The sequence below is a fragment of the Cavia porcellus genome, unplaced genomic scaffold (assembly GCF_034190915.1).
Source record: "Cavia porcellus strain 051 isolate PalLab524CR breed Dunkin Hartley unplaced genomic scaffold, mCavPor4.1 scaffold_27, whole genome shotgun sequence".
NCBI lineage: Eukaryota > Metazoa > Chordata > Mammalia > Rodentia > Caviidae > Cavia > Cavia porcellus.
Window position 1 is genome coordinate 23259123 of NW_026947510.1, and position 27366 is coordinate 23286488.

General features: G+C 42.9%; 1 protein-coding gene across 9 annotated transcripts; it reads left to right on the top strand.

Moving 5' to 3' along the window:
• Window positions 1–671: 671 nt before the first annotated feature.
• Window positions 672–26576, top strand: LOC134473608 (serine/threonine-protein kinase MARK2-like). 9 transcript variants are annotated; one of them, XM_063238564.1, is made up of 6 exons: window positions 672–9452; window positions 9735–9806; window positions 12098–12237; window positions 13318–17878; window positions 19014–24516; window positions 25849–26576. In XM_063238564.1, exons 1-2 carry the CDS (start codon window positions 6712–6714, stop codon window positions 9745–9747), a joined length of 2754 nt encoding a protein of 917 aa, XP_063094634.1. In that variant the 5' UTR covers window positions 672–6711; the 3' UTR covers window positions 9748–9806; window positions 12098–12237; window positions 13318–17878; window positions 19014–24516; window positions 25849–26576. The 9 variants fall into 9 exon arrangements, with proteins under 9 accessions (XP_063094634.1, XP_063094636.1, XP_063094633.1 ...); XM_063238566.1 differs by having other exon boundaries at window positions 17377–17878; XM_063238563.1 differs by having other exon boundaries at window positions 9735–17878; window positions 19014–22394; window positions 24168–24516.
• The last annotated feature ends 790 nt before the right edge of the window (window positions 26577–27366 follow it).

Here is a 27366-nt window from a genome sequence, read left to right on the forward strand (position 1 = left end):
CATCCAAACAACAGTGCAGGATTCACTGCTGTACATGGAGGAAATGTTTCCAGCACAGTCACAAAATAAACCCCAATCAATTTAAAAGAATTTCAATTATGCAGAGAATTTTGTCTCACTATGATGAAATACGTTTAGAAATTAACACTAGGGACAGCACTATTTACCTAGAACCTGAAAGAGTAAACAGTTAAGAGGAAGCATGGAGATGGAGCTCAGGGACAAAGTGCCTGCCTGACAAGCACAAGGCCCTGAGTTCAATTCCCAGGGCCAAAAATACAACCTAAAACAAAAACGGTTCAGGGGAGAATATTAGCAGATATATTTGAAAGCTCTGATGCAGGGAACAAACTTTTTGAAAGACAAGAAGGATCCAAGTCTCTGGACCTGAGCCTCATTTGCATGGAAGACACTGAATTGGTTAGAACCTTCCCAGTAACTGCAGGCTTGAATAGCTTCACTGCTGAATTTTAACCAGCACTGAAGGTAGAAGTACTATCAGTTTTACACATTGTCATAAGAATTTGAATAGAAAGATTTCTCAACTTATGAGGTCACTGTTGTGATTATTCAGAATGGACACAAGTATCACAGAGATAATCTATACATCAATACCCTTGAAAAGAACAGACAACAATGTTCTTAAAACTTAAACAATGGAAAGAAAGGCTTGTGGTTCACCACACCTCTTAGAGCATCACTGAAAAACACTAACTAAAGAGATTTCCACAGTAGTGACAGTGAATTATCATCTGAATTATTCAAGGTGATAAAAGCTTAAATTCAACAGAATGATCAGTACATTTACAAAATACACTACTACAAAATTACCTGAGCTAAAAAAAAAAAGACATGATACACAATGTAGATGAGTGACTTAGCAAGGAATTTGAGTCCACAAATGGTACCAAACAGAAATCCAAGAGAATTAAATTTGTATCCAAAGTGGGGGCAACAGAAATGACCACAAGGACAGAGCCCTGGAGTTAGAAGACAGGGCTGGTGTCAGTGCCCAAATACTCAGGGACACCTTACAAAATTGGAACATGGACAGTAGATCCAACAGCTATTAGATGGTGCACAGACAACTAACTAGAATAAGTGAAAAACCACAAGACAGCACACATGGCATAAAAATCTGTGACAGAAACAATAGCAGAAAACTTTCTGAATATGGGGAAGTAACTTGACATACAGATAAGAAAGACAGATGAAACCCCAAGTAGCCACAATCAGAAAAGGATCTCCCCATGACATATGACAGTCAATACCTGGGAAGTCCAAGGTGAGAACAGAATCTTATAACCTCATAAAGAAAAGCAAGGAATCACTTATAAATGTAAAACCATTAGAAATACAGCACACTTTTCAACACAAACTGTTAAGACCAGGAGAGCTTGGAGTGAGGTATTTCAACACATAAAAGAAAGCAACTTCCAACCCAGGTGATATATCCTACAGAACTCTCTTTCAAAACCGCTCTGCAGGACTTCAGGGCGACCACTTCCCTCGCTGGAGCCCAGCCAGTCCTGTCTGAAACACACTGTGGATGGCCTGGCTGCAAGGCCTCTCTAGCTTCCCTGGCCTTGAAACTGTCAGATTGTTTGACACTGTTAGTGTAGAAACAGGAGAAGTGACTGGGAGCCCCTGGCTTAGAGGGGCAGTGATCTCAGTGCCCAGGGATTTCCCTGAACTCTCAGAGGACGAGCAGGAGTTCTCCCAGGGCCTGGCACATGTATGACCGTCCTGATGTTCACCTCAGAGACAGAATACTGAACTCCAGTTGCAGGAGGTGTGTTGCCTCCCAGGATTTGGCAACTGTAGATAGAGAGCTTGTCTGCATGGCAGGATGTAGGTGAAACCTCCAGAGGAGTCTTCAAGGTTAGATGATGACACTGTGAACAGCATCCCTGCAAACTTTCCTGGTCTTGACTATTTCAGGAGCATAACACTAACTTTGTCATAAAGGTGCAGAAACATAGGTTTACCAGACACACACTCATTCTTTAGAATATTTCTATTGATGAGTTATTAACTTTACTTTTATAAGTGTTGTTATATTACACATTGGCTTACCAGGAAAAAAAACAAAAAAATATAAAGTATTGAATTTTTAATATTTATTGAGTGTTTATAATAAAGCATCAAAATTTAAAACATCAACAATTTTTTGGCATAAAGTCTACAAAAAATAACAAAAATATTCCTATACAAATTACACTGAAAATACCAACAGCAATTTACAAAAAAGTAATCTTCACTTCAATTATCACATCTAAATCAGTCTGTGCACATGACCACAGCGTATTCCATAGACACATAATACTCACACTGGGAGCACACGTTTTGCTGTCCTACTCTTTTTGTAGGATATACTTGATATCTCAGTAGTTTTGCTGTTTTGTCAAGGTTATTGTGTTACAGAGTGTGCAGCCAACAGGAACATAAAATATCAAAAGAAGTTCTTAAATTCTTACTGTGTGTTGTGCCTTTAGAATACACATCAATGGGGCTGGGGGTTTAGCTCAGCACCATAAGCACCTGCCTTGCAAGCAGGCGGTCATGAGTTCAATCCCCGGTACTGATAAAAAAGTGAAAAAGACAAAAAAAAAAAAAAAAAAAAAGAAAAAAAAAAAGAATACACATCGATATCTTTTCACATCAGCTGTGTATTTCTTTATAAAACCCAAAGGTAACATCAAAAATAGAAACCTATGTGAACTGCAATGTAAACAGAAACAAAAATCTACCACATAAATAAGCTTTGCTTCAACTGTCATATCCAAAGCAGTCTTTGCACTTGTCATACCCAAGGCAGTCTTGCATGTTCCATACACGAGGGACACTTCCACTGATAGCATGTTTTGTTTTCCTGTATTTTCTTGTAGGACACAGTTGAGATCTTTTTGTTTTCCTCTTATCATCGTGGATCTAGGAAGCTGTGTGTGCCTATTCACCTGTCAGCTCACCAGTGCACTCCACAGTACTTCACATAATTCACTGACAAGAAAAGCTGGATTTTTCTCTGCTGTAAATAATCTCATATGAACTGTAGTCCCAAACCATAAGAACATTTCTGTTCATAACATCATCTGGTTTATTATTCTATGAATAAACACCTTGTGGCTAAGTTCAAGCTAAATGTCTAAGTTGAAAGCACAAAAAGTCCTCACATGCACAAGGGCATGCATTATGCCAGAGTTGACCCATCATTTTCCATGAGGCCTTTACATTCCTGCAATCCCTATGAGAATCCACTATGAGAAATCCCTCCTAAGCACACAGATCCATAAATGCTTTCAGTTCAGCACCATGTCATAAAACATTTTTGAATATGGCTAATGGTGCATAGAGAACACTTTACTTGAATTTTAACCTCTATATTTCACAGAATCTTGTAACATTTCATGTGTTAAAATTTCCAACTTTGAATAGCAGTATCAGCATTCGTCCAATACATTTCACTCTTGCCAAGTCCCTCACTATATTTTTGGACTTAGTATTAACATTAGATCATTTCATTTGGTTATGTGGCCATTTTGCAACATTTTCACTAGTCAAATATGTATTCACATTGTTTTCTTTGTCATCTTAACAAAGGAGGTCGGTATCAGTATCAGTTGATCTTTGCTCCACTTCACTGTCCCAGGAAGTTTGACTCACATGGCCAATGTCAAAGTCCTCTCCCTCCTCTTCATCGACATCCATCCATCCACAACACTCTTCTGTTATGAAAGTGTTTTGTCATAATGGATCATCTTCATCACTCATGCATGAGTAATCTGACGATTCATTCACTTGTGACCTCCTCCAAGATATAGTTTTCACATGCCATTGTACAGAACTGGGCTATTTCCACCAGAAAAATCAAAAGAAAGCTTTTAAAAAGACAAATCCTGGAGTAATGGGAGATTATTGAACCCTCTTTGATGCTTGAATAAACACACAAAAGCAGTTAGATGGAGCACAACGTGGGTGAAAATCCCATTTTGAGACTTTTCCACTTGCTCACCCACTTCATTGTTTGACACAGCAAGTTGGTAATCACATAAACTGCTTTCCAGTGTTCCTCAGGGGAAGGTAGTGACATGCCCAGCTGGCTATTGCACTAAAGTAAAATTTACTGGTACAGGATAGGCCTACTGCATGTGGTTATGTTGCTACCTACACTCTAATATGTCCTTGTGTCTCCTGAAACCTTTTCTTAACCAAAGACCCACTCCAACAGTAGAGTGGCCAACTCTTCTGTATTTGGCACAGAGGACTTTTACTTTGTACTTTTTCTACCTTCTTGCTTTGCATCTAATTGGGTGAGGTTTCCCATCTCGTCTCCCAGTCTCTGCTTTTGATTGGGAAGACACTGCCCCTTCATTAGAAGGGAATTAGAGCTTGCAAGAGTTTGCCTCTGTCAGGTGGCTGTTTCATGAGCCTTGCAGCATCTTGTCCTTGCTCTTTTTCATCTTCTTCTTCTTTATTTTTTAAAATTTTATTTTATTTTATGTTTTTCGTATCAGGGATCAAACTCAGGACCTCACACTTGCCAGACAGATCTTATGCTGCTGAGTTAAATCCCTGGCCTAAATAGAGGATAAAACCAAGGAAAATAAAACAGAACAAAACCGATCAAGATAAACCAGTATAAGTGATACAGGTCTTTAAAACTTAGAAAATCAGCAATAGTTACCATAATGCCTCTATCATCTTCAAAATAGCTGCAGATACCTTTGGACCTGGTAAAAATCAAACAACAGAATAGAGCAGAAACAACAAACACAAAACAATGACTGCAGTAAAGGACTTCAAAACAAGCTCACAGTAAGTCCAGAATGGCTACCATAACACGTCTTGCTATCTTTTGAACAGTTGTTCATGGCATCAGATTTAATATAATCAAACAAAATGAAAGAATAAAACCCAACCAACAAAGCAATGAAAATGACATGGTTTCCAGGCAGGGCCCACCCCCTTGTGAGGCCTGGTTCTCGCTCCACAGTCTGCGAATGCTGCTGACTGGGAGAGAGGCTTGGGCGTGGCTGTCCCCACTCCAGCAGCAGCTGTCCTGCTCTTCTGCAGGAGTCATTCGTTTTGGAGTCAATGGGCTCGTCACCTGTGTAAAAGCTATTTATGTTTTCTTTGAGGATGCCGTGGATATAACTTTGAAAATCCCAAGGCCACCCCAGGGTGGTGTGAATCCGTGGCAGTTAAACATAGCCATATACAGGATGCTGCCCCACATCTGGGGAGTGAGTTTGTAGTTTCCTCCACGTATGCCACACTGTGTCTCAGGAAATACAGTACTACAGGGTGCCTTGTTTTCTTTTCAATATGTGAGCCTCTAACATGTAGAATACAAAACCAGTCCTGATTTTCATAAAGGTCCACATATTCAGCTTTAACAGACTTTTCTTCAGACTTGAGTTCCTGCAAAAAAATTCTCCTTTGTGAGCCAGGGTCTTGCTCTGTAGCCCAGGCTGGCCTTGAACTCACAGTGATCATCTTGCCTCAGCCTCCTGAGTGCTGGATCACAGGCATGTGGGACCACAGCTGGTTCTTTCATTTCAACCTAAGGGACTCCTCTACCCAAGGCAGGCCTAGTAGGAAGGACGGACATTCTTCAGTGCTTGCATCTAGGAATGTCTGAGCTTTCCCCCTCATTTTAAGGACAGTTTTGCTGGATGTAAAATGCTTAGTTGAGAGAGCTTTTTGTTTTGTTTCACTGTTTCATTCACACAGCACATGTCCACCTGTTTCCTTCTGTCCTCCTGTAACAGAATATCCCGCACCCCAGTCAGTATACTGCAGTTCTTAGTTGTCCAGGTAACAGTTCTGTCTCTAAGAAACGGCTGGTCACTGAGACGCCTAGCTGGTCACTGTGATGCACGCTGCATAAACCAACCCCAATCAACAAGCCATTTTGCCCCGGTACTCCCCACTTGCTTATCCTATACAGGCCTCAGACCATCAGAGATCAGGCCCTGATATTCTGGGAATGTACCAATCAGTGCCCGTTGGTGTAAATAAATGTGTCTCCAACTCCTGGGTGTCCTTTCTGTGACTGTGCTTGCCGCTGCTCTCCAAGGATTTTGAGGATAAGTCTAATGATTATGTTTTTGGGGAATTGCTGTCAGCTGCACAGGCATTAATTTATTTGTCATATTTTATACACTGAACGTTACGTTATTCTAATGTAAGTGAAGTTGCAGCATCACTTTGACACCAGTAAGAATTAAGAGCAAAAGGAACTGGAGATGCTGAGTGTAGACATCATGGGATCTCTAAATGCAAGAGGTATTACAGATGCTGAGAACAGATTCTCAGAACAGAAACAAAAAGGGATATTGAAGCATCCTACAGGTCTGAATTTCTAAAACAAAAGTGTCAATCTCCATAACTCACATTAGTAAGACATTTTGTAACATTTTTCTGTTAGAATCAAAAGACCCTCATGGCCAAGAGTGTGATGAGTGAAGTGGAGGTGACCAGCTCTGCCTGGGCCCACTGGCACCATGACCTCACAAGATCCCCTGTGAGGTCACAGCAGTTAGCTGTGTAAGGTAGGGTGTTCACCCCAGAGACTCTTTGTGGGTGAAGTAGATTGGTGTTTGGAGTTGAGTTGGCGTTTTGAGATTCGAAATTTTTGTCATTGATTTTATAAAGCCTAGTTCCATCAGGGCACCCTTCGAGGTGGGTAAAACATCTTTGCTGGACGTCATGTCATCGTCCACAGAAATGTCATCGTTCACAGGAAACTTCCATCAAGACTATGACGTGCTGATGCCCCTTGGTGAGGGTCACTTTGCCAAGGTGGTACTCGCTGAACATGTGAGCACAAGGATGCTGGTAGCTGTGAAGGTACTTCAAAAGGACAAGTTGAGGCCTACTGCTGTTAGACGGGAGGTCAGCATCCTAAAGGACCTTCAGCACCCCAATATCATTCAGTTGCTGGAAGTGTCAGAAAATAGTACCACTATGTTCCTGGTAATGGAATATGCACGCGGGAAAGACCTGCAGCGACATATCAAGCGTGCTGAGAGACAGAAGCTGCAGGAGGAAAGGGCACGGCTGATATTCCGAGAACTCCTGGAGGCTGTGCAGTACTGCCATAACAGGGGAGTCATCCATGGGGACCTGAAACCGGCGAACATATTAATGGACCGTGAAGGCCACCCCAAGCTCAGCGATTTTGGCGTGGCTTTCAGGTTCCTTCCTGGCCAGGAGGTGACCACGTGTGGAGGCACCCGAAAGTATGCTGCCCCAGAGATATTTTTACAAAAGAAATACCAAGGCCCACCACTGGACATTTGGTCTTTAGGGATACTTTTATTTGAGATGCTCGCTGGGGTACGCCCATTTAGTGGGAGCCAAACACGACTGACAAAGGATGCCCTAAAGGGGCGATACCAGTTTCCCCAGCACTTCTCCAAAGAGGTGCAAAGCTTAATAAAGGGTCTTCTCAACCCTGACCCAAGAATGCGCCCTACTTTAGAGAAAGTAAGGCAGCATCCATGGCTTCAGCTTGAATCTGTCCCTTGTCATCCTCCTCAACTGCTCCCCAAGGCCACAGAAAGGGCAATATTGCACATTATGGCTGGGAAGGGGTACAACCGGCTGAAGGTGATTGATGCAGTGAAGTGCAGAAAATACGATCCTGACATGGCGCCCTTCCTGCTACTACAGGACATGGCACTCGAGAAACTCCACTTGAGGTCTGAGGTGAAGCCCACACACAAACGTGAGGCTGAAGATCTGTTTGAACAGTCCACAAACAAAGATGAGTATACAGATGAATATCAGCCATCTTCATCTCCTCCCCCTGTAGCATCTCACAAACCAAGCCGTGCTATTGCTACTACCAAGGCCTGCCAGCCCAGCCATACTACTACCATCAAGTCCTGCCATCCAGGCCCTTCTACTCCCAAAGCATCCCGTCAACCAAGCCCTGCTTCTCCCATCAAGTCCTATCATCCAGGACCTGCTACCCCTAAAGCATCCCGTCAACCAAGCCCTGCTTCTCCCATCAAGTCCTACGATACAGGACCTGCTACCCCTAAAGCATCCCGTCAACCAAGCCCTGCTTCTTCCATCAAGTCCTACCATTCAGGGCCTGCTACCCCTAAAGCATCCCGTCAACCAAGCCCTGCTTCTTCCATCAAGTCCTACCATTCAGGGCCTGCTACCCCTAAAGCATCCCGTCAACCAAGCCCTGCTTCTCCCATCAAGTCCTATCATCCAGGACCTGCTACCCCTAAAGCATCCCGTCAACCAAGCCCTGCTTCTCCCATCAAGTCCTACGATACAGGACCTGCTACCCCTAAAGCATCCCGTCAACCAAGCCCTGCTTCTTCCATCAAGTCCTACCATTCAGGGCCTGCTACCCCTAAAGCATCCCGTCAACCAAGCCCTGTTTCTCCCATCAAGTCCTACGATACAGGACCTGCTACCCCTAAAGCATCCCGTCAACCAAGCCCTGCTTCTTCCATCAAGTCCTACCATTCAGGGCCTGCTACCCCTAAAGCATCCCGTCAACCAAGCCCTGCTTCTTCCATCAAGTCCTACCATTCAGGGCCTGCTACCCCTAAAGCATCCCGTCAACCAAGCCCTGCTTCTCCCATCAAGTCCTATCATCCAGGACCTGCTACCCCTAAAGCATCCCGTCAACCAAGCCCTGCTTCTCCCATCAAGTCCTACGATACAGGACCTGCTACCCCTAAAGCATCCCGTCAACCAAGCCCTGCTTCTCCCATCAAGTCCTATCATCCAGGACCTGCTACCCCTAAAGCATCCGGTCAACCAAGCCCTGCTTCTTCCATCAAGTCCTACTATACAGGACCTGCTACCCCTAAAGCATCCCGTCAACCAAGCCCTGCTTCTCCCATCAAGTCCTACGATACAGGACCTGCTACCCCTAAAGCATCCCGTCAACCAAGCCCTGCTTCTTCCATCAAGTCCTACCATTCAGGGCCTGCTACCCCTAAAGCATCCCGTCAACCAAGCCCTGCTTCTCCCATCAAGTCCTATCATCCAGGACCTGCTACCCCTAAAGCATCCCGTCAACCAAGCCCTGCTTCTTCCATCAAGTCCTACTATACAGGACCTGCTACCCCTAAAGCATCCCGTCAACCAAGCCCTGCTTCTTCCATCAAGTCCTACCATTCAGGGCCTGCTACCCCTAAAGCATCCCGTCAACCAAGCCCTGCTGTTCCCATCAAGTCCTGTAAAACCAGCCGTGCCTCTACTGAGTCATACTGGCAGCCCAATCCTGCCTCTCCCGGTGAGTCCTTCCAGCACAGCCCTGGGACTCCAAATGCTGCCTTCACTGCTGCCCCAGCCCCTGTCAGCAGTAGGAGGTGGGGCTGGAAAACTGTCAAGAGAACCATGAGAGACTGCCTGCAGGCCCTGTGCTGCTGCCCCCTATCGACGTGCAAGTGTCACAAACACAAGGTGGTCGCAGTGTAAGTACTGCACAGTAGAGAACCAGAGGTCACTCAAGGAGTCTGAGTGGTCCGGCTGCTTCCTCAGAATGTGCTGTGTCTCGATATCATTTTCAACTGTCAGGGAAGAACTGTAGGGAGGAGAGGAGGGGAGGGAGAAGGGTAGGTGTGGGCAGAGGCCAGGTGTGGGTAGGAGGAGTTGCAGTGGGGTCTGCTGCAGAGGAGGCTGGAGTGACCACAGCCACCACTGTATGCTGTGTTTCCCAGTGAGCGTGCATTACACATGTCTCCTTGCCTTTGTAGTGCAGATCCATGATCCCTCCTATGGATGTGGTCATCCTGACAGCGAGGTCAGCCACACAAGTGGAAGCCACAGTGAGTTGCCTTGCAGCCCTTTGTGCAGGGAGCTGGAGGGGAGAGGAGGAGTCAAGATCACTAGTGTATCCTGTGGGCGAGAAGCAGAGGGAGGGGTTGGTGCACAGCATGGGAAGGCTGCACAGGCACCAGGAACTGAGAGCCAGCGAGAGGAAGACAGGAGGAGCAGGGGGGAGAGTCACCTGGCTTGTGTCCTGCTGTCTGAGGGAGGCTGCCCCAGGGACAGGGAGGGCTGGGCACCATGGACCTGACCACAACCTCCCATGAGGATGCAGGGAGACCTGGGTACCATGGACCTGACCACACCTGACCACTACCTCCCTTATTGTGCCTGGCAGTAGGGTGTGTTCTGGGAAGAGCAAGGGGTCATCTACCATCACCCCCACACATCCCCATGAAGAGACATGGACCCAAACCCTGGTCTTCTGAATGCTGTCCCCAAGTCTGTGTCTGCAAGCCTTTGAAAGGAGCCCATTGAAGTCTTGTGTCAGTAAACAGAGACTCATATCCAGCCTTGAGGGCACACAGGCATGCGTGTGGTGGGGACAGAGTTTGGAACAAGAGAAATCTCCACACGTGATGGTGTTGCTTGCCACCGTGGGAACAGTGACATTTGGTAAAGAGAAGACATTCGTGGCTTCCAAACTGTGGTCTGTGTTTGCAGCACCTGGGGCAGGATCTGAACCAGAGAGTGTTCAGGGCAAGTTGGAACATGCACATAACACATGTCATGGTGCATCTTGCTTCTGCATTTTCTCATTTTCTATCTTTGTACTTGTTTTCTGCCTTGAGGCTTGTAAATTGCTTATGGTCAGTAGTTTATTACTAGTATTGGGACCTCTTAAGGAAATGACTATTTTCAGAGATGTTCTGTAGGGGTAGCTGGCTTTGGATTCTGTCATCCCAAGATTTTGCCTCTTCTTTTCTTAAAGGAACTTTTTTTTTTTTTTCAAAACGAGAAACTATGGAATTTCTTTTTTGGTACTGGGAGTCAAACTCAGGGTCTTGTGTTTGCCAGGCAGGAGCTGTGCCACTGAGCTCCATCCCCAGCCCTGCCTCTTCAGTTCGGTAGGAATGAAGGGCTGCTGCCTGTTTGGCCCAGCACCCAGTTCTTATAGTTCTGTAGTCCAGAACTACAGGATTGTTTGTGCCCCTCAGACAACTGAGGTGGTGGTGTTCAAAGAAGATCAGTTGATGCCAATAACTCTGTCACTTTGGCTAACATAGTACAATCAGCTATAACAACTGCAACCAACACAGCCAGGAAATGATAAACTCTTATGACCAAGGACATGCCTGCTTTAATCACAGGTATGAGATTTGTAGTTACACAGCCAACTATAAGGCAAAGCAGAATATTATATACAGTAAGTATATACTCAGTAGAGCAATTTGCCCTAAAGGGAGAAAATTTATTAGGGATACCAAGAAAATATAGAAAAATAAAAGAGAGATAAGAAGACTGAAGTACAAAGGGAGATTACCAGGCCTTAGAAAACGAGTGATAAAACAGGAGCAAAAAGCAGGACCAAAAAAGAGAGAAAAATACAAAAGCTGAGAACAATGTACACAGGCAGGAAAAACAAAACACAAAGACAAAAAGTTCTCTGACTTTAAACCTGTGGCAGGCCTCTGCGGTCTGTGGTCTTATTGCAGTGTCCAGTGCAGAGAAGACAGTGGAGGCACTCCAAGCCCAGCTGCGTGCTGTCAGATCCCAGCAAGCCTGCAGTAGTGTTTCGGGCCCCTGAGTTAGCTAGAAATACTATAGGCAGGGAGACAGGGCTAGGTCCTGAAGGAGCCAGTGCAGGAGCTCAGATACCTTGCAGCTAAGGGGAGACAGGCACCTCCTGCTGTGGGCCAAACCTCAAGACAAAAGATCAAACAAATACATCCATAAGGACTGATGTTCTAAATAGCTTCTTAGCACCCCGCGGAAGTCAGGAGTCACCATTCCAACCCCCTAGGGAAGATTCACTGCTCTCTAAGAATGCCTGCTTTCTAAGTGGCTCACTTCCCCATTTGTCCCCAATTTAATGAATTTACCTGAACTATTAATCTTATTGGTTAACCATAGTTCTGCCCTACCTTATGCCCATCTGCCTTGTGAGTTCCCAGTTTTGCCCACAAGTCCATCTCATCCCATGATTTTCCTCTATAAACGTCCCTGGGAAAGACAGAGTCCCACTGCTTGGGACTCCTCCTGTCTCTCTCAGACAGAAGCTTGCTTTCTCTCAATAAATATATTTTACTCTTTACCTCTATTGTTCCTAAAATTTACTCTTTGATTTTAGAGAACACGAATTCACCTTCAGCCGGTTGTACCCCTTCCCAGCCATAATGTGCCCTTTCTGTGGCTTTGGGGAGCAGTTGAGGAGGATGACAAGGGACAGATTCAAGCTGAAGCCATGGATGCTGCCTTACTTGCTCCAAGGTAGGGCGCATGCTTGGGTCAGGGTTGAGAAGACCCTTGATTAAGCTTTGCACCTCTTTGGAGAAGTGCTGGGGAAACTGGTATCGCCACTTTAGGGCATTCTTTGTCAACTGTGTTTTGCTCCTACTGACATAGTAGGTCAGGAGTTTCACTCCCCTATATCATTTGGAGGTCTTCCACTGAGATCAGCCAGCTTGGTGCATGCTCCAGTATCTTAACAGTATTGAAAGTATGGCTCACATCATGAGTCACTTAGTTAAAAATGTTCACAGTATGTTGTACATCTAAGAAAGCACAATAAATACAACATATTATGGACCTTTTTTTTTTTTTGTCCCAGGGATTAAACTCACAACTTGCAGTTGTCAAGCAGGCACTTATGCCACTGAGCTAAATCCCTAGCCCGATATTACAGACTTTTAAAACTAACTGTGTGGTCCTTGAGACAGTAAACTGTCTGCATTCAAGGCCTGGATCCACCTGAAACTGCATGTACAATTCAGGTGAACTTACGTCTTGGCTTGCTGGCCTTAAGAACAGTAAGGATACCCTAGCAATAATTAAAATCTGTTGTGACTGTCACATCTTTTGTCTTTTTTTTCCTTTAGATCACCTTATCTCCTAGGTTACTGAATTAAACAGTGTATGTAAAGGTCCTGGAGGAGTGATGTTCCATCAAGTGTCACACATGTATTTTATTTTAATTGTGGTTTTTGTTAATCTATGTTCAAGCAGAGGTAGGAAAGTTTATGTTCACGTATAGAAAAATCTCTTGCATGTGTATTTCAACAAAAGAATATGTAATAGAGCAGTAACCCTTCTTCACTTATTCTTAATAATAAAATAAACTGATTACTATGTGTACTGTTTCAGGCACTTAATAAAGCCCAACATAACACAATACAAACCGTACTGATGCCACTGGATATTAAAGGAATTAAGCAACTGAGCTACACTAGACTTCATTTCAGCATTTTAGATCCTTTCAAAGGACTACACTTGAATGTCTTTGCACGATGACCACTTAGTTCTTTATACTCTGACCTTGGTTAAGCCCAGTTATGTTCCTTTTGTTACCAGGGTTCTCCAGGTGATCACCTGATTGCTCCACTCCTGATTGGTCAGCTTTTTAATACTGAGACACCTGATGAGCTTATTCATTTATTTATTCATGGACCACTGTTTCTTGCTTGTACCTCTGGCTGACTAAACTAGGAACAGATTCAGTCTTGCAAGATTGTTGCAAAAAACAGAAAAAAAAATTCGTCTTCTACTTGAAAAAGCCCATCTAAATTTAAAAAAAATAACTATTCTTCCGGGAGAACATGGCGGACAGATAACAGCAACTACCAGAGGCTCTCTGAAAAACTAGGCTCAGAAGCCAGGTATGGTGCGGACTAAAGAGACATAAGCAGGTGGAGTTATGCTCTGCTGACTCAGGAACGAAGTCCGCTGAGAGAAACCAACTTGGAATGCAGTCCTGGTGCTAAAACAGGAACAGAAAAGCCTCTGCTGGACCCCGCGCCATTGGAAGCCGCGAGTTGGGTTTCCCACCGCGCGGTGGCTGGCTGCCTCTACATCGGCTCAGCAAGGAGAGAGACACACGGAAACTCTGAGAACGGGAGTTTGCGAATGGAGTCGAAAACAGGACGGGCAGGGAGGCATGTTCTGACTTGTGGCGAGGTCAGTGAGAGAAACTGACACTCCACCACAGTTTGAGTCCAGCGGATTTTCTGGGCCCGAGCAGTCCTGCGGGAGCAGGGCGCGGTGGCGACTCCAGCCACACATTCCCCTCTCGGGCGGGATTGGTGAAAAGTGCCTGGCCTGCGCGAAGCTGCCGGCGGACCCCATAGGCTGGCCCGACCCAGATCCCAGAGCCCCACGGAGGCCGGGAGGGGCGGGCCCCGCGTAGGCTGCCTGGTGCGCAGAGGTGAGTGGGAACACCTAACTGGCGCAATTCAATCAGGCTGTGGCTGACAGGGAGAGAAGCTGGGCCTCTCATATAAGCTTGCATATATAAGGAACAGGGAATATGGGAAGAGGCAGCAACAAGAAAGGCTCCTCGGCCCCCAACTCTGAGAAACAGGCAATAGCGGACACCGCACCAATAGACATAAAGCGCCATATAGAGAGCCTCATAGACCAATTCAGGAATGAAGTTATCAATGACCTGAAGCTAGAAGTATGCAAAATTGTTAGAGAAATGCTAAGCACCACCCAAGAAAAAACAGATGGTGGAATGGAAGAAGAGAAAAAGAGGGGAGAATTGTTTGATGGAGATAACAGGGAAAGTAAAGAATACGTGAAGCAGGTTCAAAGGGACTACCAAGAAACTAAGAAGTCTATCGAAGACTGGCATAACAGCTTGAAAGAAACTAAGGACAGACTATCTGAACTGGAGGGCAGAATTGTAATATGGGAGAATGAAATGAAAAACTTCTTGAAAATAATAAAGAAACAAACAGCAATAATACAAAGACAAGAAGATGATAAGAGGATCCATAACTTAAGGATTAAGAACACAAAAGAAGAAGTAGGGACACAAACAAATGAACTACAAAAGCTACTCACAGAAATAATCCAGGAGAATTTTCCTAATTTAGCAAAAGGTAAAGATACTCAGATGTATGAGGCATACAGGACCCCAGCTACCTACAACCCAAACAGAGCAACACCCAGGCATATAATAATAAAAATTCCAGAAATTCAATACAAGAACAGAATATGAAAAGCTGTCAGAGACAAGAAACAGACCACTTACAAGGGAGCACCCATCAGAATTACAGCAGATTTCTCTGCACAAACCATCAAATCACGAAGAGCGTGGGGGGAAATAATTCAAGCTTTGAAAGATAATAATCTCCAGCAAAGATTGAGATATCCTGCACAACTGTCCCTGGAAATTGATGGAAAAACAAGGTGCTTCCAGGATAAAGAGGAACTGGGGGAATTTGCAACCACCAATTCAACTCTAGAGAGAGTATTACAGGATATTCTAAAAAAAGAAAAATACAAAGAATCCAGAAATAGTGGAGGCCACAACGAATGGAGCAGAGAACAAAGTGAAGAAGACAAACTGACAGCTACTGACAGAATAAGAGCTCAACAGAAATGAGGCAGAGAAGATTGGATGATAGGAACAGCTATTTTGGAGAAAATGACATCTTAGTAGGTAATACTGATTTAGTATCATCTTGTTTTGAAGTCTCATCTAGCTTTTGTCCTTCTGTCTCCATTGGTCTAAACAGGTTGTATCTTATTGGATTTTATTATGTACGATAGTATAAGCAAAAACCTTTTAAAGACAAGGAGATTATACAGAAACCATTGTTCATTTTCTGTTAGTCGATTCTAAATACTCTGTAATGCTGTCATTCTCTTAAATGGTTTTACATTGTTTTGATATACTTAATGCTACAGTATACGAAGTTGTACTCAAGGATTTCAAGGAAAGAGATAATATGGTAACTACTTTTAGGTCAGGATTATCTAGTGGTGAAACAGTATTCTGCTTAAATGGTTATCTTTTGATCTGCGCTGTTTTGTTGTTATGCCCTCTTTTATCTCAATCTCCACTCCATTATTTACTTTTTTATTTTTATCCTTTTAATTAAAGGAAAAAATAGCAGGATATATTATAGTAACCCACTTTGACTTTCCATTACCTCGATTTAAAGCCCTGTATTACTCTCACCATCTGGTTTTTAACTGATGTTCCCCTATTCTGTTTTGCTGGATAGTATCAGGTTCGAAAATTTAGGCATCAGCTGTGAAGATAATGAGACTCATTATAATGCCCATTCTCATTGACTTTTATCTACTTTTGAAGACCTACAATGTCTCCAATGTTTTGGTTTTGTCGGTTTTATTCTTTACTGTTTTGTTCAATTGTATTATAACTAACGATATAGGCAATTCTATTAGAGATAGCGGGAGGCATTATGGTAACCATTGTTGATCACCTTGTATTATGTTTTCACATTATCTATTATGTCCACCCTTTTGACTTGACCGATTGCATTCTGTTATGTCCCATTTGGTTTTACTCTCTTCCAAAAAAGTAATAAGAACCGTGGGAGCAATGAAACCCAAATTGTACAAAAGAGAGGAAAAGAAAGTGCTCTAAACTATATAACTGCATGTATATTTAAGTGTATAAGATAGAAAATGATATCAGAGTTTTATTGGATCATTGAACAGAACTATTTGCAGTATCATTGATGGAATGTCCACTTTACAAGCTTTAATTTTGTGACTTGAACAATTATTTCTAAGATGACAATATGTAATCCATTAACTAGTGATTTCCTACTGTTCATTTTTTTTCTGCAAATCTGTATAACTTGTACCCTTTCTCTGCTTTTTTTTCTTTTCTCCTTAAATAGAATTAAAAAATAAATAAATAAAAATAAAAAAATAACTATTGTGCCCAATGTGACTGGTGATTATAGAGATAAAATACAAGTTCTTGCATGTGCTGTGGATATCTGGGAGACTATGCCGCACAATTACTTTTGTTACCTATGAAAAAGCCTTTTTTTTTTTTGTTAAGTATGTAATTTCAGTAAAACAGTGGCCTGCCATGTGGGCAATGGCCCACCCTGGGACAAAAAAAAAGCAGTGTGCCATCCGGATAAAACCTGCCTCTGATCCAGAATGCCAAAACCATGTTTTCCTTTTGTCCCACCCCAATTGGACAACCAGAGATGAGGAGGTTCCTTATCGGTATCGCCAGTTCTTCTCAGTAGCCATTAGGGCACCCCAGAAAACCCACCAATTTGCCCAAGAGAGCAGAGGTGAGGCAATTGGCTCAACAGAGACTTATTAGTCTCCCTCGGGGTTTTCTGAAAAGAGTGCAAAAGCCCTATCACATTTATACACCAGTAGTGGCTAAAAATGCAAGGGCCATTAATATTGCCTTTGTAACCCAGTCGGCCACTGATATTAAGCAAAAATTGCAAAAGTTTGAGAGATTTGAGGAAATGCCCTTCAATCAGTTATCAGAGGTTGCTTAAAAGATATTTGACAACCGGGAGGACCCTAAAGACCTGGCTTAAGAGGTTTCTGCTGGGCAGAAAAACTGCATTGGTTGTTGGACTTTCCATAAAAAAATAAAAATAAATGACTCTTTCCTCCCAGCAGATGCAAGCCATCCAACAGATTTCAGTGCCTGTGACTAAAAACCGAGTGGAAAAATTTCTAGGAGCCATAGGACTGACGCAGAGTTTGGGACCCTGGCAGAGGCCTGTTGCCTATCTTTCCAAGAGACTTGATTATGTGGCAGCCAGATGGCCACCTTGTCTGTGGGTGTTTTCCTCGGTAGTCATCCTGATAGAGGAGACACAAAAACTGACTTGTGGACCAAAATTCTTAATTGTTTCCTCCTATTCGCTGGAGACTCTCATCAAGCCTCCACCGGACCAATGGCTGCCCAACTCCCAAGTCATGCATTATCAGGCATTACTTCTAGATCTGACTACCATCAGTTTCAAGGGACAGCGGCTTCAAACCCTGCTACTCTGCTGCCTGATGATGCCCCTCCTTGCCCCTCCACATCTGTATTGGGGACCAGACTTGACAGATGAGCCACTATTCAGAGTTCCTTTGTATTTCTCCGATGGAAGCAGTTAAATTTATCCAGGTAAGTGGGTCGTGGGAGCAGCCATTACTACAGACTCGCAGATTCTATGGGAACCAAGCCTGGAGCCAAAAACATTGGCCCAACAGGCTGAACTCATTGCCCTCAGTGAGACCTCAAGTTGTCAGTATGCATTTGTTACTGCCCATGTTCATGGGACCATTTATAAAGAATGGTGCTTATTGTCTTCTGGGGCCAAAAGATTAAAAATGTTTCCCAAATTTTGGACTTGTTGGCTGCCATCTGGATGCCAGGAAGAGTGGCTATTATCCGCTGTAGAGCCCATTGAGCAGGAGATGGCCTTGTTATATGAGGAAATAATTTGGCAGATGCCACCACCCACAAGGCAGCTGTAGAATCAGTGGGGATTTGAGATAGCCCTGACATTACTGCATTCCCACCTACTTTGTCAGAGCCTATTTGCACTTGAAAAGACTTGCATTTGGGGACTAATATCAAAGCTTGCCCAGCCTGTGAGCCTCAGATGCCCTCAGTGCCATTTGGTGAACCCAAAGCAGCCACTCACTAAGTGGGACTATGCCTAGAGAACACTGGAAGGTAGACTTTACAGAAATGGGGAAGCCTGGACTTCAATGATATGAGTATTTACTTGTAATGGTTGATAGTTTCACTGGATGGATAAAAGCTTCTTCTACAAAATCTGAGTTAGCTGTGATAGTCAAAAAGCTCTTATGTGAGGTTGTCCCACAATTTGGCCTCCCCTTATCCATCGGGTCTGAGAATGGCCTGGTTTTTATGGCCCAGATAACTCAAAAACTAACCAAAGCCTTGCAGATCAATTGGAAACTCCATTGTGCTTACTGCCTTCAAAGTTCAAGACAAGTAGAAAAGATAAACCAGACATTAAAGATGGTAATTACTAATGGCCTTAGAAACTGGTGAGAACCAGGGGAGTCTCCTTCCTTTTTTGACCTCTTGCATGCGCAATGTACCCTCTATGTTACTGATATTTCCCCTTTTGAGGCTTTATATGAGAGAACTCCTCTTATACCTAAGATTTCTGAGGAAAAATTAGCTGATTTAGCTAATCAAGATCTTATTAAGTCTCCCCAAACTCTTCAGGGAGTTCTGACTTCCATCCACCGGTTATTTTAACAACAACATCCTCCACCTGCAGCCCACTGAGAGGACAAACACCCTGCTGTAGAGCCTGAGTCGCCGGTGCTCATCAACAGGATTCACCATGGATCTCTTGAGCCATTGAAAAGGTCCCTACATTGTAGTCCTCAGCACTCCAACTGCTATCAAAGTAGCCAGAAAGCCTACCTCGATGCATCATTCCCACTTCAAGCAGGTCCTGGCTTCCAAAGGCGATCAACCTACAGATAAGTGGACTGCCATTCCCTCCAAGGACTCTTTAAAGCTCAGGATTGCCAAATGTAACTAATAATCTTATGTTCTCCCTTATGGAGACCCCAAGGAGGCCTCTATCTGGCTTTTAAAAAATTGTTAATTATGTGACAAAACAGTGAATTTAAATGTTGGTTTTCTTTCTCCTTTTGGTTAACAGCTTTAATAATGACAGCTGCAAGAAATTTGTTAATCTTCCTATTGGGCCTTGTATTATACACAGATTAGTAAACTATGTCAAAGGTTCAAATTATACAGCTTATGATTTTAAAGACGCAAGGTTATAAACAGGTACCTATGTCTGAAAACCCATGAGCCAATGATTTGGTGCACTGACTAAAATCAGTGGGGAAAGCTGTACACTAGCTAAAAGAGCTTTGTTATGTTTGTATTAAGCCAAAGTACCTGTAACGCCACCTACTGTTTTGTATGCAATTCCCCCCCTCTGGGTGACCTAACTGATATGTTAATCAATGCTCCCTTCTGTAAAAAATTGTAAATCCCGGGAACCTAACCTAATTGATATGTTAACCATTGTTGCCCTTTACTAATAACAGATGTGGTGCTAAAATCAGCTGACAAAGAATTAACTAATGCTAGACTACTCTGTCCTCTGCTAAGGAAAACATTTCCTTAGCAGATTTCCTGATCCACCCCCATAACCCCTTTACTTTGTAAACTCTGCTCTCTACAAGAGGCTAGAAAGCCTTAAGGAGGACACACAGCTTTTGCAAATTCCAACTGCACTGTGTTGCAGGGCCCAGGATAAAATAAATCAGCGCTGCTTTTTGAAAATAAAAACATGTCTTGCCCATTTTTGAACTTGAGTTTAGGCTTTGGGGGGCTTGTTTGTGGATTACAAGATTTAATGGCATATTTTTATTATTTTATTCTTTCACATGTTATATTAGTTGCTAAAGTTACTGGTATTCCTTGCTTAACTATATTTAGACAATAGCACCACAGATGATAATAGAACACCCTCAACAGTCTTTAATATAAATTTCTATTAAATGGTTCTCTTAAATGAAATCTAGTTCAGACTTAGAAAACTTACATGCCTACAATAAAACATGGGACTCGTTCCACCATTTAAGAAGCACTAGGCTGGTGGCCATGCTTCCGGACTTGGAGGACAGGTTTCACTGAGACAGACTGGCTCTGATCCTCCTTTATCCTCCAGAGGAATGTCAAGCCTGTTCTGCTTCAGTTTCCTTTGTTTCACTTTACCTCTTACTCTCTTGCCACTTTACATTTTCCTAATAAAGGCATATAAAAGTGGGAAAAACTCTAGATTATTCCAACCTTTTCCTTCTGAGTTAAGCCCATAGAAAATGAGCATTTGCTAATGCCAAGGACAGGGAAGTCATCTTAGATGAGGGACACATACTCCATCTCTGAATCAGATGAGACATCAGAATTGTGCCCATTCAGGAGAATACACATGAAAGCTGTGTCCCAGCTCAGTGTTCTGGGCAAATCTCCTTTGGAAATTAAACCCAAGACACAGTGGGGAGAACCAGTTTCCATGTGGCAATGGAAGCAGCTATCCTTAAAAGCAGCACACATAGGGGACCTAAACCTATTTAGAATAAGGAGACTTTCCAACCTCTCAAATTATGGACTTAAAAACCTTTATTATAAATTGATAAAGAAGTAGGTAATGATCTTGCTCAGTCTTTTAATTATCCCTCATAGAATTTTGACACACAGTGGTCACTGTGCCAGCTAATTATCCTTATAGCAACTGCCACCCTCAAAATCAGAGGCTAGCTTTCCCCAGCATCTGTTTGGTGAATCCCCATGGAAGCCAGTGGCCAATGGAGTCAACAGAATGTTGACCAGACAGACAGCTGGATTCCTTTTTGGAGACTGATGTCTGGTTATCTGAGGCAATAGAAACTGAGAACTGAGGGTTCCTGGCCAGAGTAACACTCTGGTTGTCACCCAACATTTCCTCAATGGACATTTGCTCATGACCATTTAAAATCTCCTCTTTTCTATCATTCTTATTTCTCTGCTAGTAGACTAAAAACATTCTAAACTTTTCAATAGATCTTCAGATCACTTAAACTACCCGTCCCTTCAGAGATTATACTGAGGTAGCTTGCAATGATTGCTTACATTCCATAGCAGCTACTAGGGAAATGATTTACCTATGTTAATTAAAAGTAAATAGACTTGAGCAATTATTTCTAAGATGACAATGTGTAATCTATTATCTAGTGATTTCTATTTTTTTGAAATTCTGTGTTACTTGGACTCTTTTTCAGTTTTTTTCTTTTCTCTTTAAATAAAAGTTTTTTCTTTTGTCTTTAAATAAAATTTTTAAAAATGTAACTAGGATTTTTTGTGTGACTAGAAGACTGATGTGCCTCTTTCTAACTTAAAATGTGACTGCTAGATGATAATTTATAAATTTAACCTGTGAGCTTCAAAGATACAGAAATCTAAATGAAGTATAACCTTGTCCTGTTACGAAGAAAGATTACCTAGATAAGTGAGAAACAAATGTCTGGAGACTCTTGCCCAGATTAAGGAGTAAGGCTCCTCCAGTCAGTTGTTCTATCTATCTCTAGAGGAGAGTTACTCTAAAAAACCTGAAAAGTACTCTACCACCAATTCACCTTTTAATGTATGCTCCCTTATAATACATGCTTACAAAGTCATGCTTCCTTCTTAAACATTCTTTATGGAAACAAAACTCACGAGCTATCTAGCAATACAGGATTGTGTGCCAGGTCCAGGGTGGATAAGCTGACAGAATCTATCGTCCATTCTCTCCAGAGGGCATTCACCTGCCCTGGAGCAGTTTCAACCCAAGAGACACATGGGGAACATCTATCAAATAGGAAAAAAAAGGACATCTTATTTTAACTCATTTTATGCATTAACTAGATAGCTCAATATCACTCATAGCTCATCAAATGGTACTTAGTTCAATGCCTGGGTACAGAAAAGGTTTCATACTTATGCCTTGCTTTTACTTTATAGACATGGACAACAAAATGCCAAAGCCCCTTCTCCTTTGGAACACATTCTTAGGCACTAGATGTTCAAGCCTTCCATGTTGAAAAAGATCCATTTGGTATTTCTCTGCATGAGTGTGTGGCCTACCTACCCCCTAGAGCCTTAGTGGAATACAGAGGTAAGTATTAATTATGATCCTCTTTTACAACCAGAGACATACCATGACAAGCAGGAAAAATGGTCAGTGTTGTCCTACATTCAGACTTTCTATGCATTGGGAAATATTTCTTATTTATACTCTAAATGTAAATGTTAGCCACAGGAAAACTCAGCACCTCGGGCCCTTAAGGCATCTTCTCCCCAAGAGCAGAAAATTGCACCTCCTGAACCTTTAGAACCTGAGGACAAAATAGCCTTAATCAAATCCCCCCCCCTTTTTTTTTACTGAACCTAAGGTTTCCCCCACCTGCCCTTCCAGCCTTAAGGATAAAGCTTCTAGGCCAGCTGTAATCCAGGCCTCTCCAGGACTATACCCATCCTTAGCTGAGTTTAAGCAAGCTCCTCAAGGGCAGTATCCTTTGCAGGGAGTACATGGATGATCTGGAACTTCCAGAGTTCATGTACCTTTCTCTCTTGGTGACCCAAGACAAATAAAATTAGATCTTGGCAAATTTTCAGATGAGCCTGACAAGTACATTCAGGTCCTTAGAGGACTTACTCAGGCATATGAAGTAGATTGGAAAGATGTAGTGTTACTCTTAAATCAGACATTCACTTCTCGTGAGAGACACGCAGCATTACAGGCTGCTATTGCCTTTGGATATGAATACCATATTGTCAATTTTAGAAGGCCAGAAGATAAAGGGAAATAACTTTAGCAACTAGTTTAAATTTAACTTGTGCAAGAATAAAATAATAAAAATATGCCATTAAATCTTGTAATCCACAAACGAGCCCCCAAAGCCCAAACTCGAGTTCAAAAATGGACAAGACGTGTTTTTATTTTAAAAAAGCAGCACTGATTTATTTTGTCTTGGCCCAGCGACACAGTGCAGTTGGAGTTTGCAAAAGCTGTGTTCCCACTGGATCACAAACAGTCCCTATGCAAGACTCTTACTTGGCCCACAACCAGGTGGGTGATTGGATTAGAAAATATTTCCAGACATGTGTTCTTGAAGGCTGAAGAAGAGTGAGAACTAAACCATTCAATTATTTTAAGTTATCAGTTATTCAACAAGAAAAGAAGGAACAATTTTCTGCCTCCTTAGATGGATTATGAGAGGCATTGATAAAGCATACTTCTTTAGATTCTTATTCAATAGAGGGACAAATTATCCTTAAAGATAAGTTTATTACACAGTCAGCCTCAGCTATTAGAAAAAAGCTACAAAAGATGGCTTTTCCTCCAGATACTCCACTTGATACTTTATTTATTCATTGATTTTGTGTGTGTTGGAGTTTGTAGATCAAACACAACCACACATTGGCCAGGCAAGTGATTTTGCCACTGAGCTAAATCCCCAGCTCACTTGATACTTTAGTAAAAGTTGCCTCCTCAGTATTTTATAACTGTGAGAGGGATGTCAAAGAGAGAAAACAAAGAGACTGAGAAAAAGCAGCTGCTTTTGCACAGCATTAAGAGAAACAGACCCTAAGTCTGATTCTCAGGTCTCCAAGAAGAGCTCAACAATGACATTCACCTGCCATCACTGCCACAAGCCAGGTGACCTTAAGAGGGACTGCACTCAAAAGCCCCCTGGGCCATGCCCTGACTGCAAAGGTGACCACTGGATGTCAGACTGCCCTCTCAGCCCAAGGCCCCACCAGGGTTCAGATTCATCCTACCTTTACCTCTTATCAAAATAACAAATACACCTCAAAACCTAGGCCTCAGTCCGCCTGAAATGCCTTATGGATGCCCTTTCCTCACTGATGATTTTCTCTTTGTCAGAGAAACAGATGCCTTATAAAAAGACATCACCTCATTGGATAAACTCCAACAAACTCTTCAAGAGCTTACAGAAGCTCAGCCTACAGAGAAAGGAAAACCTATCTTCCACCCTGGAGATTTAGTACTGGTAAAATCCCCTCCCTCATCAGCCATTTGGAAGGACCTTACACTGTGATCCTGTCGACTTCTTCCATGCTGAAGACAATAGGCCTGGACACTCGGATGCATCACACCTGACACAAACCCTGGAAACTTGAGACTATCACTGGATGTGAACAACCACCCACATACTCCTGTGAACCCACAGAAGACCTAAGATTCCTCTTCAAGGAGAAAACAAAGACTTCAGGTAAGTAAGGCTACTATTAGCCCTTTTACTGTTCCCTTCACCACTGAAAGGAGGATGCAACTCCTTTTTAATGTGGGCACAAGCATATGCAAAATCATTACAACACAACTCTTGCAGGATATGTGGCTCACTGCCCTTGTCCAGTACATCAGGACTTCCTTGGTGGGTGTCTCCACTTCAAGGATGTGATTGGAATAAATTACAGGACTATAGTAATGAGATAACAAAGAAGTTCAGTATTCATAGTTCAGCCCACAATTGCATAGTAATAAAATGGCCTCTGAATATTATATTCTTAATGATCCTGTAAATTACATTGTTAATGATCCTGGACATAATCAGATTTTTTTCTTATAATGCCACTGGAGCCTCTCTACAGGCCTGTAAGGCCCCTGGTAGATAAAAAGAAAGGTCCTATCCTAAGGGCCAACAACCATAGATATCAATATGGCTATTTTCAAATATGGGATGAGTATCTATGATTAACTCCCACCATAGGATATCTCAGTAGAAAATCCCCCTTATGTTGGGAACAAAAACACCACTTTTATTCTGGTTGGCCTAATGCCACTACCCACCTGGGGTGGACAGCCCTTGAACAATGTGGACACACAAGTAACTTTTCAGGCTAATGACTGGTTTGCAACAGACTGGTTTAATGGCCCTGGAATCAAATGGGGAGCCCCGAATGGCACTCATTGGTCTTGTGGAGCCTATCTGTGGCCCTGCCTGGGCTCTGGATGGATAGGCAGATGCACACTAGGATTTGCATGGTTACAAGGCAGGAGTATCAAAAATGTCGAAAAACCGGCAAATTTACCCACGTACAACATCGAAGGTACAGAAGTGTGTTCCACTGGTATGATCATTTGGCCTCTGTGTTTATCCCTTCCCTAGGATTAGAAGACATCATGCAATGTACTGAGGCCTTGACTAACTATACCGAGTGGGCCTTAAATGACACTGCTGCTGGTCCCTCTTAAATAAGGAAAAAAAAAATAATGAGACAGGCTGTCCTTCAAACTCAGATGACATTAGACATTCTAACAGCAGCACACAGAGGCATTCGTGCCATTGTAAAAACTGAATGCTGTGTATATATACTCCTGACTCTTCTGCTAATATCTCAGTAGCTATTCAAGACATTAGATACCAAATTAACAATATGTAAGATTCTTAAGACTCCTGGACCTTGTCTTTCTCCTTCTTATGGAAATCTATTACTAGTTCCTATTGGTGGAAATCTTTGTTACCTATACTCATAATTGTTCTACTGGTTTTATTCTTTGGCCCATACATACTCAACTGTTTCTTTGTCTTTGTCTCCTCCAGACTTAGAGCTATATGTCTACCCAAGATGAAAATGCCTGGCATCTATTGGGGGCCTCTAGACAGGATCTCTGCAGAAGTATCTCTGACTGCTGGTCACCACTACAACCCTCTTCAGCCTGAAGAAGCCAGATCGGTCATCACCCATGACACCCTCATGGCAGTTCTGGTTACTTCTTCAGAGAGGGGACTGTTATAAGCAGCTGAGTTAGTTAGAAATACTACAGGAAGTGAGACAGGGCTAGGTCCTCAAAGGAGCCAGTGCAGAAGCTCAGATACCTTGCAACTAAGGGGAAGACAAGCACCTCCTGCTGTGGGCCAAGCCTCAAGATAAAAGACCATACAAATACATCCATATCCTAAGGAGTGAAGTTCTAAAGAGTTCCCTAGCACCCTGAGGGAGTAAGGAGTGACATTCCAAACCTTTGGGGAAGATTCACTGCTCTCTTAAGAATTCCTGCATTCTAAGTGATTCCCTTCCCCTTTTGTCCCCAGTTTAATCAATTTTACCTGAACTATTCATCTTATTGGTCAGTCATAGTTTTGTACCACCTTATGCCCATCTGCCTTGTGAGTACCCAGTTTCCCCATGTTAAACTCTTTTTAATGCCGTGATTTTACTCGAAGAGTCTTTAGAAAAAATAGAGTCCCTGGCAACCCGCTTGGGACCCCTTTTGTCTCTCTCTCAGACAGAAGCTTGCTTTCTCTCAATAAATATATTCTACTCTTAACCTCTGTTGTTCCTAAAATGCATTCTTTGATTTTAGAGGACATGAACTCACACTGGACATAGTGGGTTGGGAATTTCATTCCCTATATCAATAGGATCAGGGCTGAGTGCTGATTCTGGTGTTTTCAACTCCACAGAAGGTTAGGCTGATCCCAGCCTCTGGCTGTGGAGCTGACTGAACTGTTCAGCCCAGGACACTCTGGATGTGTCTCACCAGGCTGACTTCAGCTCTCTGACCCTGGACACCTCCTGCACTTGTCCCTCACCCAGCCACTGTGGGATTTCAACACTATGCGGACTGAGATGAAGCCAAACTCCAGCTGCTCAGAGTCTCAGATCAGTTGAGCTGTCCCTAAAATGGCTTCTAAAAGGTAGTTGATGGCAGCCCACTGAGGTACTATAAGTGTGGAGAGCAGTAGCTTATATGCTCCAGCCAGCTGCTGAGATCCTTTGGATTGAGGGAAGGGATGGTCATGCCAGTGTAAACCAGCAGCCGTTATTGAGATAAAAAACAAAGAAACATATTGTGCATACTTAGATTATGTAATTTGTTTGCTGCTTGTCCTTACAGGACCTCCTGTTTTTACCTTGGTGGGGGAATGTTTGAAGGTCTGCACCTTCTACCAAAACGCCATCAACCAGATGTGTGCAGGACAAAATGGAGTCAGTGTGGCTTCTTTACAGGTGGCCATTGCTCCCTTCTGCTGCTGAGGTCTCGCAATCCTTCTATAGGCACTGTGGATTAGTCCCTTCCTTGTAGCTTTTCCATTAGTTCTTAGTTCTGTAGTTAA